At 42.1% G+C, this 12,390-nt stretch overlaps 1 protein-coding gene across 1 annotated transcript; it reads left to right on the forward strand.

The window, feature by feature from the left end:
- Positions 1 to 8,940: 8,940 nt before the first annotated feature.
- On the forward strand, positions 8,941 to 11,757 carry LOC139831670 (uncharacterized). Its single transcript, XM_071820985.1, has 9 exons — positions 8,941 to 9,075; positions 9,170 to 9,397; positions 9,480 to 10,038; positions 10,117 to 10,337; positions 10,422 to 10,568; positions 10,721 to 10,849; positions 10,929 to 11,041; positions 11,123 to 11,198; positions 11,752 to 11,757. The coding sequence occupies exons 1-9, from the start codon at positions 8,941 to 8,943 to the stop codon at positions 11,755 to 11,757; spliced, it is 1,614 nt and encodes a 537-aa protein (XP_071677086.1).
- Positions 11,758 to 12,390: the final 633 nt, after the last annotated feature.

Raw genomic sequence — 12,390 nt, forward strand, 5'->3', positions numbered from 1 at the left:
GGTGCCACCTACTTTGGAGAGTAAATTTAATTATGATTATACTATGCCTCCTACACTTGATGAGAATAATAATGATAGCTACTTTGTTGAATTTGCTCCCACTACTACTAATAAAACTGATTATGCTTATGTTGGGAGTAGTAATAATTTTATGCATGAGACTCATGATAAGAATGCTTTATGTGATAGTTATATTGTTGAGTTTGCTCATGTTGCTACTGAAAGTTATTATGAGAGAGGAAAATATGGTTGTGGAAATTTTCATGTTACTAAATCACCTCTCTATGTGCTGAAATTTTTCAAGCTACACTTGTTTTATCTTCCTATGCTTGTTACTTTGCTCTTCATGAACTTGTTTATTTACAAGATTCCTATGCATAGGAAGCATGTTAGGCTTAAATTTGTTTCATACTTGCCTCTTGATGCTCTCTTTTGCTTCAAATACTATTTCTTATGAGTGCATCATTAAAACTGCTGAGCCCATCTTAATGGCTATAAAGAAAGAACTTCTTGGGAGATAACCCATGTGTTATTTTGCTACAGTACTTTGTTTTATATTTGTGTCTTGGAAGTTGTTTACTACTGTAGCAACCTCTCCTTATCTTAGTTTTGTGTTTTGTTGTGCCAAGTAAAGCCGTTGATAGAAAAGTAAGTACTAGATTTGGATTACTGCGCAGTTCCAGATTTCTTTGCTGTCACGAATCTGGGTCCACCTCCCTGTAGGTAGCTCAGAAAATTAAGCCAATTTACGTGCATGATCCTCAGATATGTACGCAACTTTCATTCAATTTGAGCATTTTCATTTGAGCAAGTCTGGTGCCATTTTAAAATTCGTCAATACGAACTGTTCTGTTTTGACAGATTCTGCCTTTTATTTCGCATTGCCTCTTTTGCTATGTTGGATGAATTTCTTTGATCCACTAATGTCCAGTAGCATTATGCAATGTCCAGAAGTGTTAAGAATGATTGTGTCACCTCTGAATATGTTAATTTTTGATTATGCACTAACCCTCTAATGAGTTTGTTTCGAGTTTGGTGTGGAGGAAGTTTTCAAGGGTCAAGAGAGGAGGATGATATACTATGATCAAGGAGAGTGAAAGCTCTAAGCTTGGGGATGCCCCGGTGGTTCACACCTGCATATACTAAGAAGACTCAAGCGTCTAAGCTTGGGGATGCCCAAGGCATCCCCTTCTTCATCGACAAATTATCAGGTTCCTTCTCTTGAAACTATATTTTTATTCGGTCACATCTTATGTGCTTTACTTGGAGCGTCTGTATGCTTTTGTTTTTGTTTGTGTTTGAATAAATGCTTGTGTGGGAGAGAGACACGCTCCGCTGGTTCGTATGAACACATGTGCTCTTAGCTCATAATATTCATGGCGAAGGTTGAAACTGCTTCGTTAAATTATTATATGGTTGGAATTGGAAAATGCTACATGTAGAAATTGGTGTGATGTCTTGAATAATGTGATACTTGGCAATTGTTGTGCTCTTGTTTAAGCTCTTGCATCATATACCTTGCACCCATTAGTGAGGAAATACATAGAGCTTGTTAAAATTTGGGTTTGCATGAGTGGTTTCTCTAGAGTCTAGATATTTTCTAGTAAGATGTTTGAACAACAAGGAAGACGATGTATAGTTTTATAATGCTTGTAATATGTCTTTTATGTGAGTTTTGCTGTACTAGTTCGTGCTTGTGTTTGCTTCAAACAACCTTGCTAGCCTAAACCTTGTATCGAGAGGGAATACTTCTCATTCATCCAAATCCTTGAGCCAAACAACACTATGCCATTTGTGTCCACCATACCTACCTACTACATGGTATTTTCCGCCATTCCAAAGTAAATTGCTTGAGTGCTACCTTTAAAATTCCATCATTCACCTTTGCAATATATAGCTCATGGGACAAATAGCTTAAAAACTATTGTGGTATTGAATATGTAATTATGCACTTTATCTCTTATTAAGTTGCTTGTTGTGCGATAACCATGTTTCTGGGGACGCCATCAACTATTCATTGTTGAATTTCATGTGAGTTGCTATGCATGTCCGTCTTGTCTGAAGTAAGAGAGATCTACCACCCTATGGTTAAGCATGCATATTGTTAGAGAAGAACATTGGGCCGCTAACTAAAGCCATGATCCATGGTGGAAGTTTCAGTTTTGGACATATATCCTCAATCTCATATGAGAAAATTATTAATTGTTGTTACATGCTTATGCATAAAAGAGGAGTCCATTATCTGTTGTCTATGTTGTCCCGGTATGGATGTCTAAGTTGAGAATAATCAATAGCGAGAAATCCAATGCGAGCTTTCTCCTTAGACCTTTGTACAGGCGGCATAGAGGTACCCCTTTGTGACACTTGGTTAAAACATGTGCATTGTGATGATCCGGTAGTCCAAGCTAATTAGGACAAGGTGCGGGCACTATTAGTATACTATGCATGAGGCTTGCAACGTGTAAGATATAATTTACATGATACATATGCTTTATTACTACCGTTGACAAAATTGTTTCATGTTTTCAAAATCAAAGCTCTAGCACAAATATAGCAATCGATGCTTTTCCTCTATGGAGGACCATTCTTTTACTTTCAATGTTGAGTCAGTTCACCTATTTCTCTCCACCTCAAGAAGCAAACACTTGTGTGAACTGTGCATTGATTCCTACATACTTGCATATTGCATTTGTTATATTACTCTATGTTGACAATATCCATGAGATATACATGTTACAAGTTGAAAGCAACCGCTGAAACTTAATCTTCCTTTGTGTTGCTTCAATGCATTTACTATGAATTATTGCTTTATGAGTTAACTCTTATGCAAGACTTATTGATGCTTGTCTTGAAGTGCTATTCATGAAAAGTCTTTGCTTTATGATTCAGTTGTTTACTCATATCATTACCATTGTTTTGATCGCTGCATTCACTACATATGCTTTACAAATAGTATGATCAAGGTTATGATGGCATGTCACTCCAGAAATTATCTGTGTTATCATTTTACCTGCTCGGGACGAGCAGAACTAAGCTTGGGGATGCTGATACGTCTCAGACGTATCGATAATTTCTTATGTTCCATGCCACATTATTGATGTTATCTACATGTTTTATGCACACTTTATGTCATATTCGTGCATTTTCTGGAACTAACCTATTAACAAGATGCCGAAGTGCCAGTTCCTGTTTTCTGCTGTTTTTGGTTTCAGAAATCCTAGTAATGAAATATTCTCGGAATCGGACGAAATCAACGCCAAAGATCTTAGAATCCCCGGAAGCATCCAGAACACACCAGAGAGGTCAGAGGGGGGCCACAGGCCCACCAAACTACAGGCTGGCGCGGCCAGAGGGGGGGCCGCGCCGCCCTATAGTTTGGCCCCCCTGTCAGCCCTCCTGCGCCGCCTCTTCGCCTATATAAAGCCCCTGGATCAGAAACCCTGGGGCGTTCGACGAAAACCACAGAAACCTTCCAGAGCCGCCGCCATCGCGAAGCCAAGATCTGGGGGACAGGAGTCTCTGTTCCGGCACGCTGCCGGAACGGGGAAGTGCCCCCGGAAGGCTTCTCCATCGACACCGCTGCCATCTTCACCGCCATCTTCATCACCGCTGCTGCTCCCATGAGGAGGGAGTAGTTCTCCATCGAGGCTCGGGGCTGTACCGGTAGCTATGTGGTTCATCTCTCTCATGTACCTCAATACAATAATCTCATGAGCTGCTTTACATGATTGAGATTCATATGAGTTTGTATCACAATTTATCTATGTGCTACTCTAGCAAAGTTATTAAAGTAGTTCTATTCCTCCTGCAAGTGTGTAAAGGTGACAGTGTGTGCACCGTGTTAGTACTTGGTTTATGCTATGATCATGATCTCTTGTAGATTGCGAAGTTAACTATTGCTATGATAATATTGATGTGATCTATTCCTCCTACATATGCATGAAGGTGACAGTGTGCATGCTATGTTAGTACTTGGTTTAGTCTGTTGATCTATCTTACACTATAAGGTTACTTAAATATGAGCATTATTGTGGAGCTTGTTAACTCCGGCATTGAGGGTTCGTGTAATCCTACGCAATGTGTTCATCATCCAACAAAAGTGTAGAGTATGCATTTATCTATTCTGTTATGTGATCAATGTTGAGAGTGTCCACTAGTGAAAGTCTAATCCCTAGGCCTTGTTCCTAAATACTGCTGCGTTACTATCGCTTGTTTACTTGTTTCTTTGCGTTACTACTGCTGCAATACTACCACCATCAACTACACGCCCGCAAGTTATTTTCTGGCACCGTTGCTACTGCTCATATATATTCATACCACCTGTATTTCACTATCTCTTCGCCGAACTAGTGCACCTATTAGGTGTGTTGGGGACACAAGAGACTTCTTGCTTTGTGGTTGCAGGGTTGCATGAGAGGGATATCTTTGACCTCTTCCTCCCTGAGTTCGATAAACCTTGGGTGATCCACTTAAGGGAAAACTTGCTGCTGTTCTACAAACCTCTGCTCTTGGAGGCCCAACACTGTCTACAGGAAAGGAGGGGGAACGTAGACATCAGTGATCCCATGGTTGGGAGGTGCCGATACTAGGGTTTTAGGGTCAAAATGGGTCTACCATGGCCTAAAACATATCAAACCACCTTGGATGGGGCCAATATTTGGCACACTTGTGCATGGTGGTGTGCCCCACCCTTTTTAAATTTCTCTTTGTAGGTTGGTTTTTGCATTCATGGTGATCCCATGGTTGGGAGGTGCCGATACTAGGGTTTTAGGGTCAAAATGGGTCTACCATGGCCTAAAACATATCAAACCACCTTGGATGGGGCCAATATTTGGCACACTTGTGCATGGTGGTGTGCCCCACCCTTTTTTAATTTCTCTTTCTAGGTTGGTTTTTGCATTCATGGTGATCCCATGGTTGGGAGGTGCCGATACTAGGGTTTTAGGGTCAAAATGGGTCTACCATGGCCTAAAACATACCAAACCACCTTGGATGGGGCCAATATTTGGCACACTTGTGCATGGTGGTGTGCCCCACCCTTTTTTAATTGCTCTTTGTAGGTTGGTTTTTTCATTCATGGTGATCCCATGGTTGGGAGGTGCCGATACAAGGGTTTTAGGGTCAAAATGGGTCTACCATGGCCTAAAACATACCCAACCACCTTGGATGGGGCCAATATTTGGCACACTTGTGCATGGTGGTGTGCCCCACCCTTTTTAATTGCTCTTTGTAGGTTGGTTTTTGCATTCATGGTGATCCCATGGTTGGGAGGTGCCGATACTAGGGTTTTAGGGTCAAAATGGGTCTACCATGGCCTAAAAAATATCAAACCACCTTGGATGGGGCCAATATTTGGCACACTTGTGCATGGTGGTGTGCCCCACCCTTTTTGGCTTGCTCTTTGTAGGTTGCTTTTTACATTCATGGTGATCCCATGGTTGGGAGGTGCCGATACAAGGGTTTTAGGGTCAAAATGGGTCTACCATGGCCTAAAACATACCCAACCACCTTGGATGGGGCCAATATTTGGCACACTTGTGCATGGTGGTGTGCCCCACCCTTTTTTAATTGCTCTTTGTAGGTTGGTTTTTGCATTCATGGTGATCCCATGGTTGGGAGGTGCCGATACTAGGGTTTTAGGGTCAAAATGGGTCTACCATGGCCTAAAAAATATGAAACCACCTTGGATGGGGCCAATATTTGGCACACTTGTGCATGGTGGTGTGCCCCACCCTTTTTTAATTGCTCTTTGTAGGTTGGTTTTTGCATTCATGGTGATCCCATGGTTGGGAGGTGCCGATACTAGGGTTTTAGGGTCAAAATGGGTCTACCATGGCCTAAAACATATCAAACCACCTTGGATGGGGCCAATATTTGGCACACTTGTGCATGGTGGTGTGCCCCACCCTTTTTTAATTTCTCTTTGTAGGTTGGTTTTTGCATTCATGGTGATCCCATGGTTGGGAGGTGCCGATACTAGGGTTTTAGGGTCAAAATGGGTCTACCATGGCCTAAAACATATCAAACCACCTTGGATGGGGCCAATATTTGGCACACTTGTGCATGGTGGTGTGCCCCACCCTTTTTTAATTTCTCTTTCTAGGTTGGTTTTTGCATTCATGGTGATCCCATGGTTGGGAGGTGCCGATACTAGGGTTTTAGGGTCAAAATGGGTCTACCATGGCCTAAAACATATCAAACCACCTTGGATGGGGCCAATATTTGGCACACTTGTGCATGGTGGTGTGCCCCACCCTTTTTAAATTTCTCTTTGTAGGTTGGTTTTTGCATTCATGGTGATCCCATGGTTGGGAGGTGCCGATACAAGGGTTTTAGGGTCAAAATGGGTCTACCATGGCCTAAAACATATCAAACCACCTTGGATGGGGCCAATATTTGGCACACTTGTGCATGGTGGTGTGCCCCACCCTTTTTTAATTTCTCTTTCTAGGTTGGTTTTTGCATTCATGGTGATCCCATGGTTGGGAGGTGCCGATACTAGGGTTTTAGGGTCAAAATGGGTCTACCATGGCCTAAAACATACCAAACCACCTTGGATGGGGCCAATATTTGGCACACTTGTGCATGGTGGTGTGCCCCACCCTTTTTTAATTGCTCTTTGTAGGTTGGTTTTTTCATTCATGGTTATCCCATGGTTGGGAGGTGCCGATACAAGGGTTTTAGTGTCAAATTGGGTCTACCATGGCCTAAAACATACCCAACCACCTTGGATGGGGCCAATATTTGGCACACTTGTGCATGGTGGTGTGCCCCACCCTTTTTGGATTGCTCTTTGTAGGTTGGTTTTTTCATTCATGGTGATCCCATGGTTGGGAGGTGCCGATACTAGGGTTTTAGGGTCAAAATGGGTCAAAATGGTGATCCCATCCAAGGTAAAACATATTTTATTAATGTTGTCCATATTTACATATCAACATTGTTCATGATAAGTATAGACTATAATTTTGTTGTTTAATTTCGTTGGCCCAACATGGACCAACCAAAATGCCATATGCAACAATAATGAAAGTGAAAAAATGTTATTAAAAAAAGGCACAACCCGAAACGGCGGATGGAAACGCACCATTACGATCTTCACGCGCGCCACGATCTTATCGTGCATGGTTTGCGCATGGCATGTTCGGAAATGACGGACGACGTGGTCGGCCTATAAAAAGGTGTTCGTGCTGCCGTCATTGAGATCGTGCAAACCCTAGCTACAGCTGCCGCCACCGCCACCGCCACCGCCACCGCTCGCGTTAGCCGCTTCTCTCTATTCTTCTCGCCTCCTCCGTCTCCAAGGCTCTCATCCCCGCCACCGCCGCCATCCGCAAGGCACCCTCACCCGAGACCGCCGTACCCAGGAATCTTCTCCACGCTGTGCCCAACACCGTCACCTAGATCTCATCGGAGACAGACCAAGACGGTTCCAACACTGCCTCGTCAAGTAAGTACACATCAAGACCTTCGTATCTACATCGTATGAAGCAACTAAAATTTGTATAGTTTAGAGTCGCCGCTCCTCTAGAGTCGCCGCTCCTCTAGAGTCGCCCCTCCTCTAGAGTCGCCGTGTGTCTTCATATTTGCAGTTGTTAGAATAATTTTCTTAAGTGTTGAATCTGATTAGGACTTGGAGTTGTTGTGCTGGTTGTGTGCATGCATGTGCACACCTGTAGTCAATTCGTTTAGGTTAAGTAAAACTTTAACGTGACTTCATGCCCGAATACGTCGGATCCAGTCGATCCTTTGTCAGCAGTTTTCCTATATATGCATCGCTCTTGTAGCATGAAAATAGCAAACACTGCAATTATCGGTTTTTAAGATGTAAATTTTATTGAGGGGTTTCATATATAGGCCGGGCAGATGTTTGCTCTCAATTTTTTTGTATAAAATTTCACCATGATTTGTCTGTTGAAAGCATATCATCTCACACATCGTATGTACAATTAATAATGTCATCCCACGCATCGTATGTAAAATCATGTTGTATTCAAGTCTCCCTCTTGCACATTTAATTTAGTTTTTTGTACGTGACATATTACTTTCGTAATATAGTGTTTTTCCTTGATAGAATGGACGAGCTTAGGGGTGAAGTTTGCTGCAACATCGAAAAATGGTGTAGGCTCATGGCCCGTCTTACCGTGGATCAACGTGCTAGACTAGCTCTAACTAATTTAAGAAGTATGATGATGACTCCTTCGTGAAGATGCGTACAATATTGATCGTGCACACCTTCTCACATGTATATTACGTAATATTTCATCACATGTTCATATGTCATTTGTAATTCGTGGATTATTTTTGCATAGTACTTATTGATTCATCTTCATTTTTGTTCCAGGTTCATGCTTGATGTTTTTGACCCTGCCACTGGTACATTCGAAATAGGAGAGAACAATGGCGTGGTGTCTCTTGGTTTTGTTGATGTTGAGTGTCTCCTTGGTCTGGTTAATGAAGGATTTTCTTTGGGGAAATACTTACCGAGGAAGGTGAAGACGTGAAGCATCGCATCCCACCACAGTTCATAAGCAAATCAACCGTAACATCGTTATCGACGAATTAATTGACGACATCATTAAAAGTAAACTTGCCGATGATGACTTCCTGAGGAGGGTAGTGCTAGTGCTTCGGGAACAAAGTATTTGCTCCTATGGCGACGAAGATTGTCCCACACAAGTTCTATGCACTAGTAGAAGATGTGAACCGAATCTCAAAAATCAATTGGAATGCATTCACTCTTAGGGTTCTGTTGGATAGCATTAGGCTGGTAAGAAAAGGTAGACAAATCCATCAGTGGCCAAAAGGGAACTTAGGAATGTTGCAGGTATGTATGGTCTTATGTCGGAGTGTTGTGCATACTACATCTCACTGCATTTTTCACGTATAGATAATTAATTTAATCTCCTTTGTTTACATGCATGCAAGATTTGTACTGGGAAAATGTCACCGCTAGAAGGCGATCGTGCATTTAATCCTAACCGTCCATGCGCCTCTAATGAGGAACTGAATGAAGCAGCTGCCACGCGGAGAGACAATTTTGACTATGAGAATGGTCGAGGTCGTGGTAACGTGAAGGTACTAATTTCAGTGTTACGAATAGGCACACTTAATTTTGTTAATAATCAATTCAAAACTGTAGTACTTAACTCTTGCATTATATAACGTGCAGATTGATGAAAATATCACTGAAGAGTATCGGATGATGGAGCCAGTTGTGCCAGATCCTGTGGCTGCTCATCAGAATAACGCCAAGCCCGCGAGTGCTGTTCCAAAAAAGAAACAGGCTCCAAAACCCATTGATAACGGTCAGACGGAAATTCTGATAAATCGTTTAACGGGTTACCTAGATGCACAATTGCAGAAGATGTTGGCTACCATCCCTGCCTTATGTGCTCAGGTGAAACGCCTAATTGTTGTGTCATTTTCTTTTGTTATTGAAAATGCAATCGTTCATGAACTTATATATTTTTGTGTTGCAGAGAACATTGGAGATGTTTAATAAGGAAGGCGTGACTTACAAACCAGCAGCCGCACCGGTTTCCGGTAACATGGAGGACCAGGAAGATGTCAACTCTTTCCGGAACGGCCCTCGTGATAAAAAAGAGTTCATGTACAAGGAAGAGAGCGATTCAGCAGGAGGTGGAGATTCTATTCGTATCATTGACATGAACCTGGCTGATGAAGTTGATAAATTGGAAAAAAAATTAAAGGAGCCTGCTAAGAATGGTACTACCAAGAATGCAAATGATGCTATGCGCACACCTGACAAGGCTGGTGGACTGAATGGTACTCCAGCAGGAAAGCCATTTGGCGATGTTGGTAGCACACCGGATAATCCGTTCATCATTGAAAATGCTGATCCGGTGACATCAGATTCAGAAATTGATCTCGACGCAGTAAGTATTAGCAAGTTCTTATCTAAATCAAAGGAAGATGAGTTGGCTGGGAAGAGGAAGCGAACAATTCCCAAAAAATTTCAATCTCCCTATGCTCTAGACAGACGCACCAAGCGTCAAGTCCGTGGTTCATCCACAAAAGGTAGTTTATTTGTCCCATTATTTTTAATATTCTCTATAAGAAATGTTGTATTTGCTAATCATTTTCATATGCATGCAGCTCTGAATTTTGATGATAAATCTGGAGCAGATAAAAATGCAAAACCGGATGCATCATGCGATTTGACGGCTGAACTTGTAGACGCAGCTATAGTCTTCCTCGAGCTTGCATCTCGCTCAGACCAGCACAAAAAAAAGAATGTTTACCGGAGTGCCAGGGGCGATGAAGTTAACGCTGAGCGGCTACGTGTTGTTCTCGACGAAAAATGGTTGTCCGATGATGTAAGTGTGTAGAACACATCTATTCCATACATTTAATATTTACATGTATGTTATTAACATATAATGTCATTATGTTATTCGCAGGTCATTGATGGTTACATTGGGCATTTGAACCTCCGTGTTGGGGATGATCGCTTCTTGTGTCCAGCATGGAGATCAAAATATCTAGTAGACCGGGCAATTGCCGGAGACAAACCCAAAGAATCCAGCAAGAACATGGATAGCGCGATGGTAAGATCTCGGCGCGGTTGGTAGAGTGTTGACGGAATACACCGTCCGTGACAAGGTACGTAATATATGATTGTTATAAAATATTGTAGTACTCTGCTAATAAACTTGCCGAATGACATCTCATTTTTTTCATATGTTCTAATTTTTTGCAGGTTTATTTTCCACTCAACATTGGCAATACACACTGGACGACCGTTGTCATGCACACACCGAAGCAAGAATTCCAAGTTCTCGACTCGCTTTATCCTCTAGAGTTTACGTTGGAGACTGTTGAGGCACTTGTAAGTGAAAAACAAATTGTCCACATTACTTGTAACACACTGAATTGCGCAAATTAGCATAACTGTTATCTCTCTACAGCGGCGCCAAATTGCAGATGACATGCAAGTGGCCAACGAAGTCACGAGTGGAAATCATCCCGACGTTTCAAAGTGGCCGATATTAGAGTACGACATGCCGCAGCAACATGACGGGTGAGTTAATGTTACACCAATTTAAGTTTATGATCAATACATGAGAGGATTAACGTTATCGAGATTTTGCATTTACAACAGGAACTCTTGTGGATTGTTTGTGATGGAATGCATGGAGCATTGGGATGGGGACCGGATGACTGCAGAGATTTCACAGGTTGTTAAAAATCGTCTGTATGTACACCCTTGGATTAACAAAAATGTGTTACATCTAACCCATATTTCGTAATATTGTTTAGATCAAAATTAATGGAAGGCGAAGACGAATTGTCGCTGAAATGATGTTATCACCTTCGAACACGTTAGAGATGGTGAAAGAGAGAATTCGGTCCGTCGCTTCCAGGATCAACAAGAAGACATAGAAAATGGAAGATAAAAGTTTGAGTGGTTAGGTTTTAGTCCCGAAGAAGGTTTCCTGACCATGAATAGCTTTTTTCCTTCTATCAACTATGTTATGTTGTCAAGTGACCATGAATACTTTTTTCGTTTTGTTCAAGACATATGGCTATCCTATTATTTTGTTTGCTTAATCATATATTCTTGTTTCTTGTTTTATTGAGGTGCACATACGTACACACACGTACATATTTTTTGATCATGATTTCTTGATGATTTTTCAGTTGCACACAAACACTGAAAGTAACATTTAAGCTACATACACAAACACAGTGTACCAAGTCGGTATCATTTTCGTTGTGCGATTTTTTCAGGTGTAGACACACGCTTTGCATTTGTAAAGAATCATACACCAACATAGTAGCCTTTTTTCAGCTACACACTCACACACACTAGAATTTTTCACGTACACACATCAATTTCGTTGAAGATTTTTTCAGGTGCACACACACACTTTGCATTTAGTCAAGTAGTTCAACCCATTTACAAAACCGTAGTATCAACATACACACTTCACAGAACATAGATCTATCTAGGGTGTGTTTGGGGCAGCACCACTCCAATCTATCTTCGGCTTCTTCTCCTCTGGCCACTGTCTCAAAGGTGGCCCCCACGAAACGAGGAGGGCTTGTTTGATAACACATGGGAAAACTCCAGGACGCGGCAGTCCAATATTCATGCCCATCGCTGATGCGAGTGTGTGTCCACGCTTCATCCCCACTTGGGCGCTTGGTGCCGCCCAATTCTTTTCCTTTGCTGCTGCTCGATGAAGAAGCCTTTGTGCCGCCCGTTGAACCGGGTTGCAATGCGCTTGGTGTTGCTTATGCGGAGGTAGCCGGTGGCGCTGTCCATAGTTGCATTGACGGATTATATGGTACAGCTTTGTACGCCACAAACCCATCTCTCGCTGCATACTCCGATTAATTTCATCGAGGGGATTCTTCTCCCGTAAC

The sequence above is a fragment of the Lolium perenne genome, chromosome 5 (genome assembly GCF_019359855.2).
Source record: "Lolium perenne isolate Kyuss_39 chromosome 5, Kyuss_2.0, whole genome shotgun sequence".
NCBI lineage: Eukaryota > Viridiplantae > Streptophyta > Magnoliopsida > Poales > Poaceae > Lolium > Lolium perenne.

Excerpts from the sequence above, each read along its gene's own strand:
- LOC139831670 (XM_071820985.1), top strand. The coding sequence starts at position 8,941 with ATGTCACCGCTAGAAGGCGATCGTGCATTTAATCCTAACCGTCCATGC. Across the intron at positions 10,338-10,421 it reads AAAAATGGTTGTCCGATGAT|GTCATTGATGGTTACATTGG; the intron begins GTAAGTGTGTAG and ends TGTTATTCGCAG. Across the intron at positions 10,569-10,720 it reads AGAACATGGATAGCGCGATG|GTTTATTTTCCACTCAACAT; the intron begins GTAAGATCTCGG and ends AATTTTTTGCAG.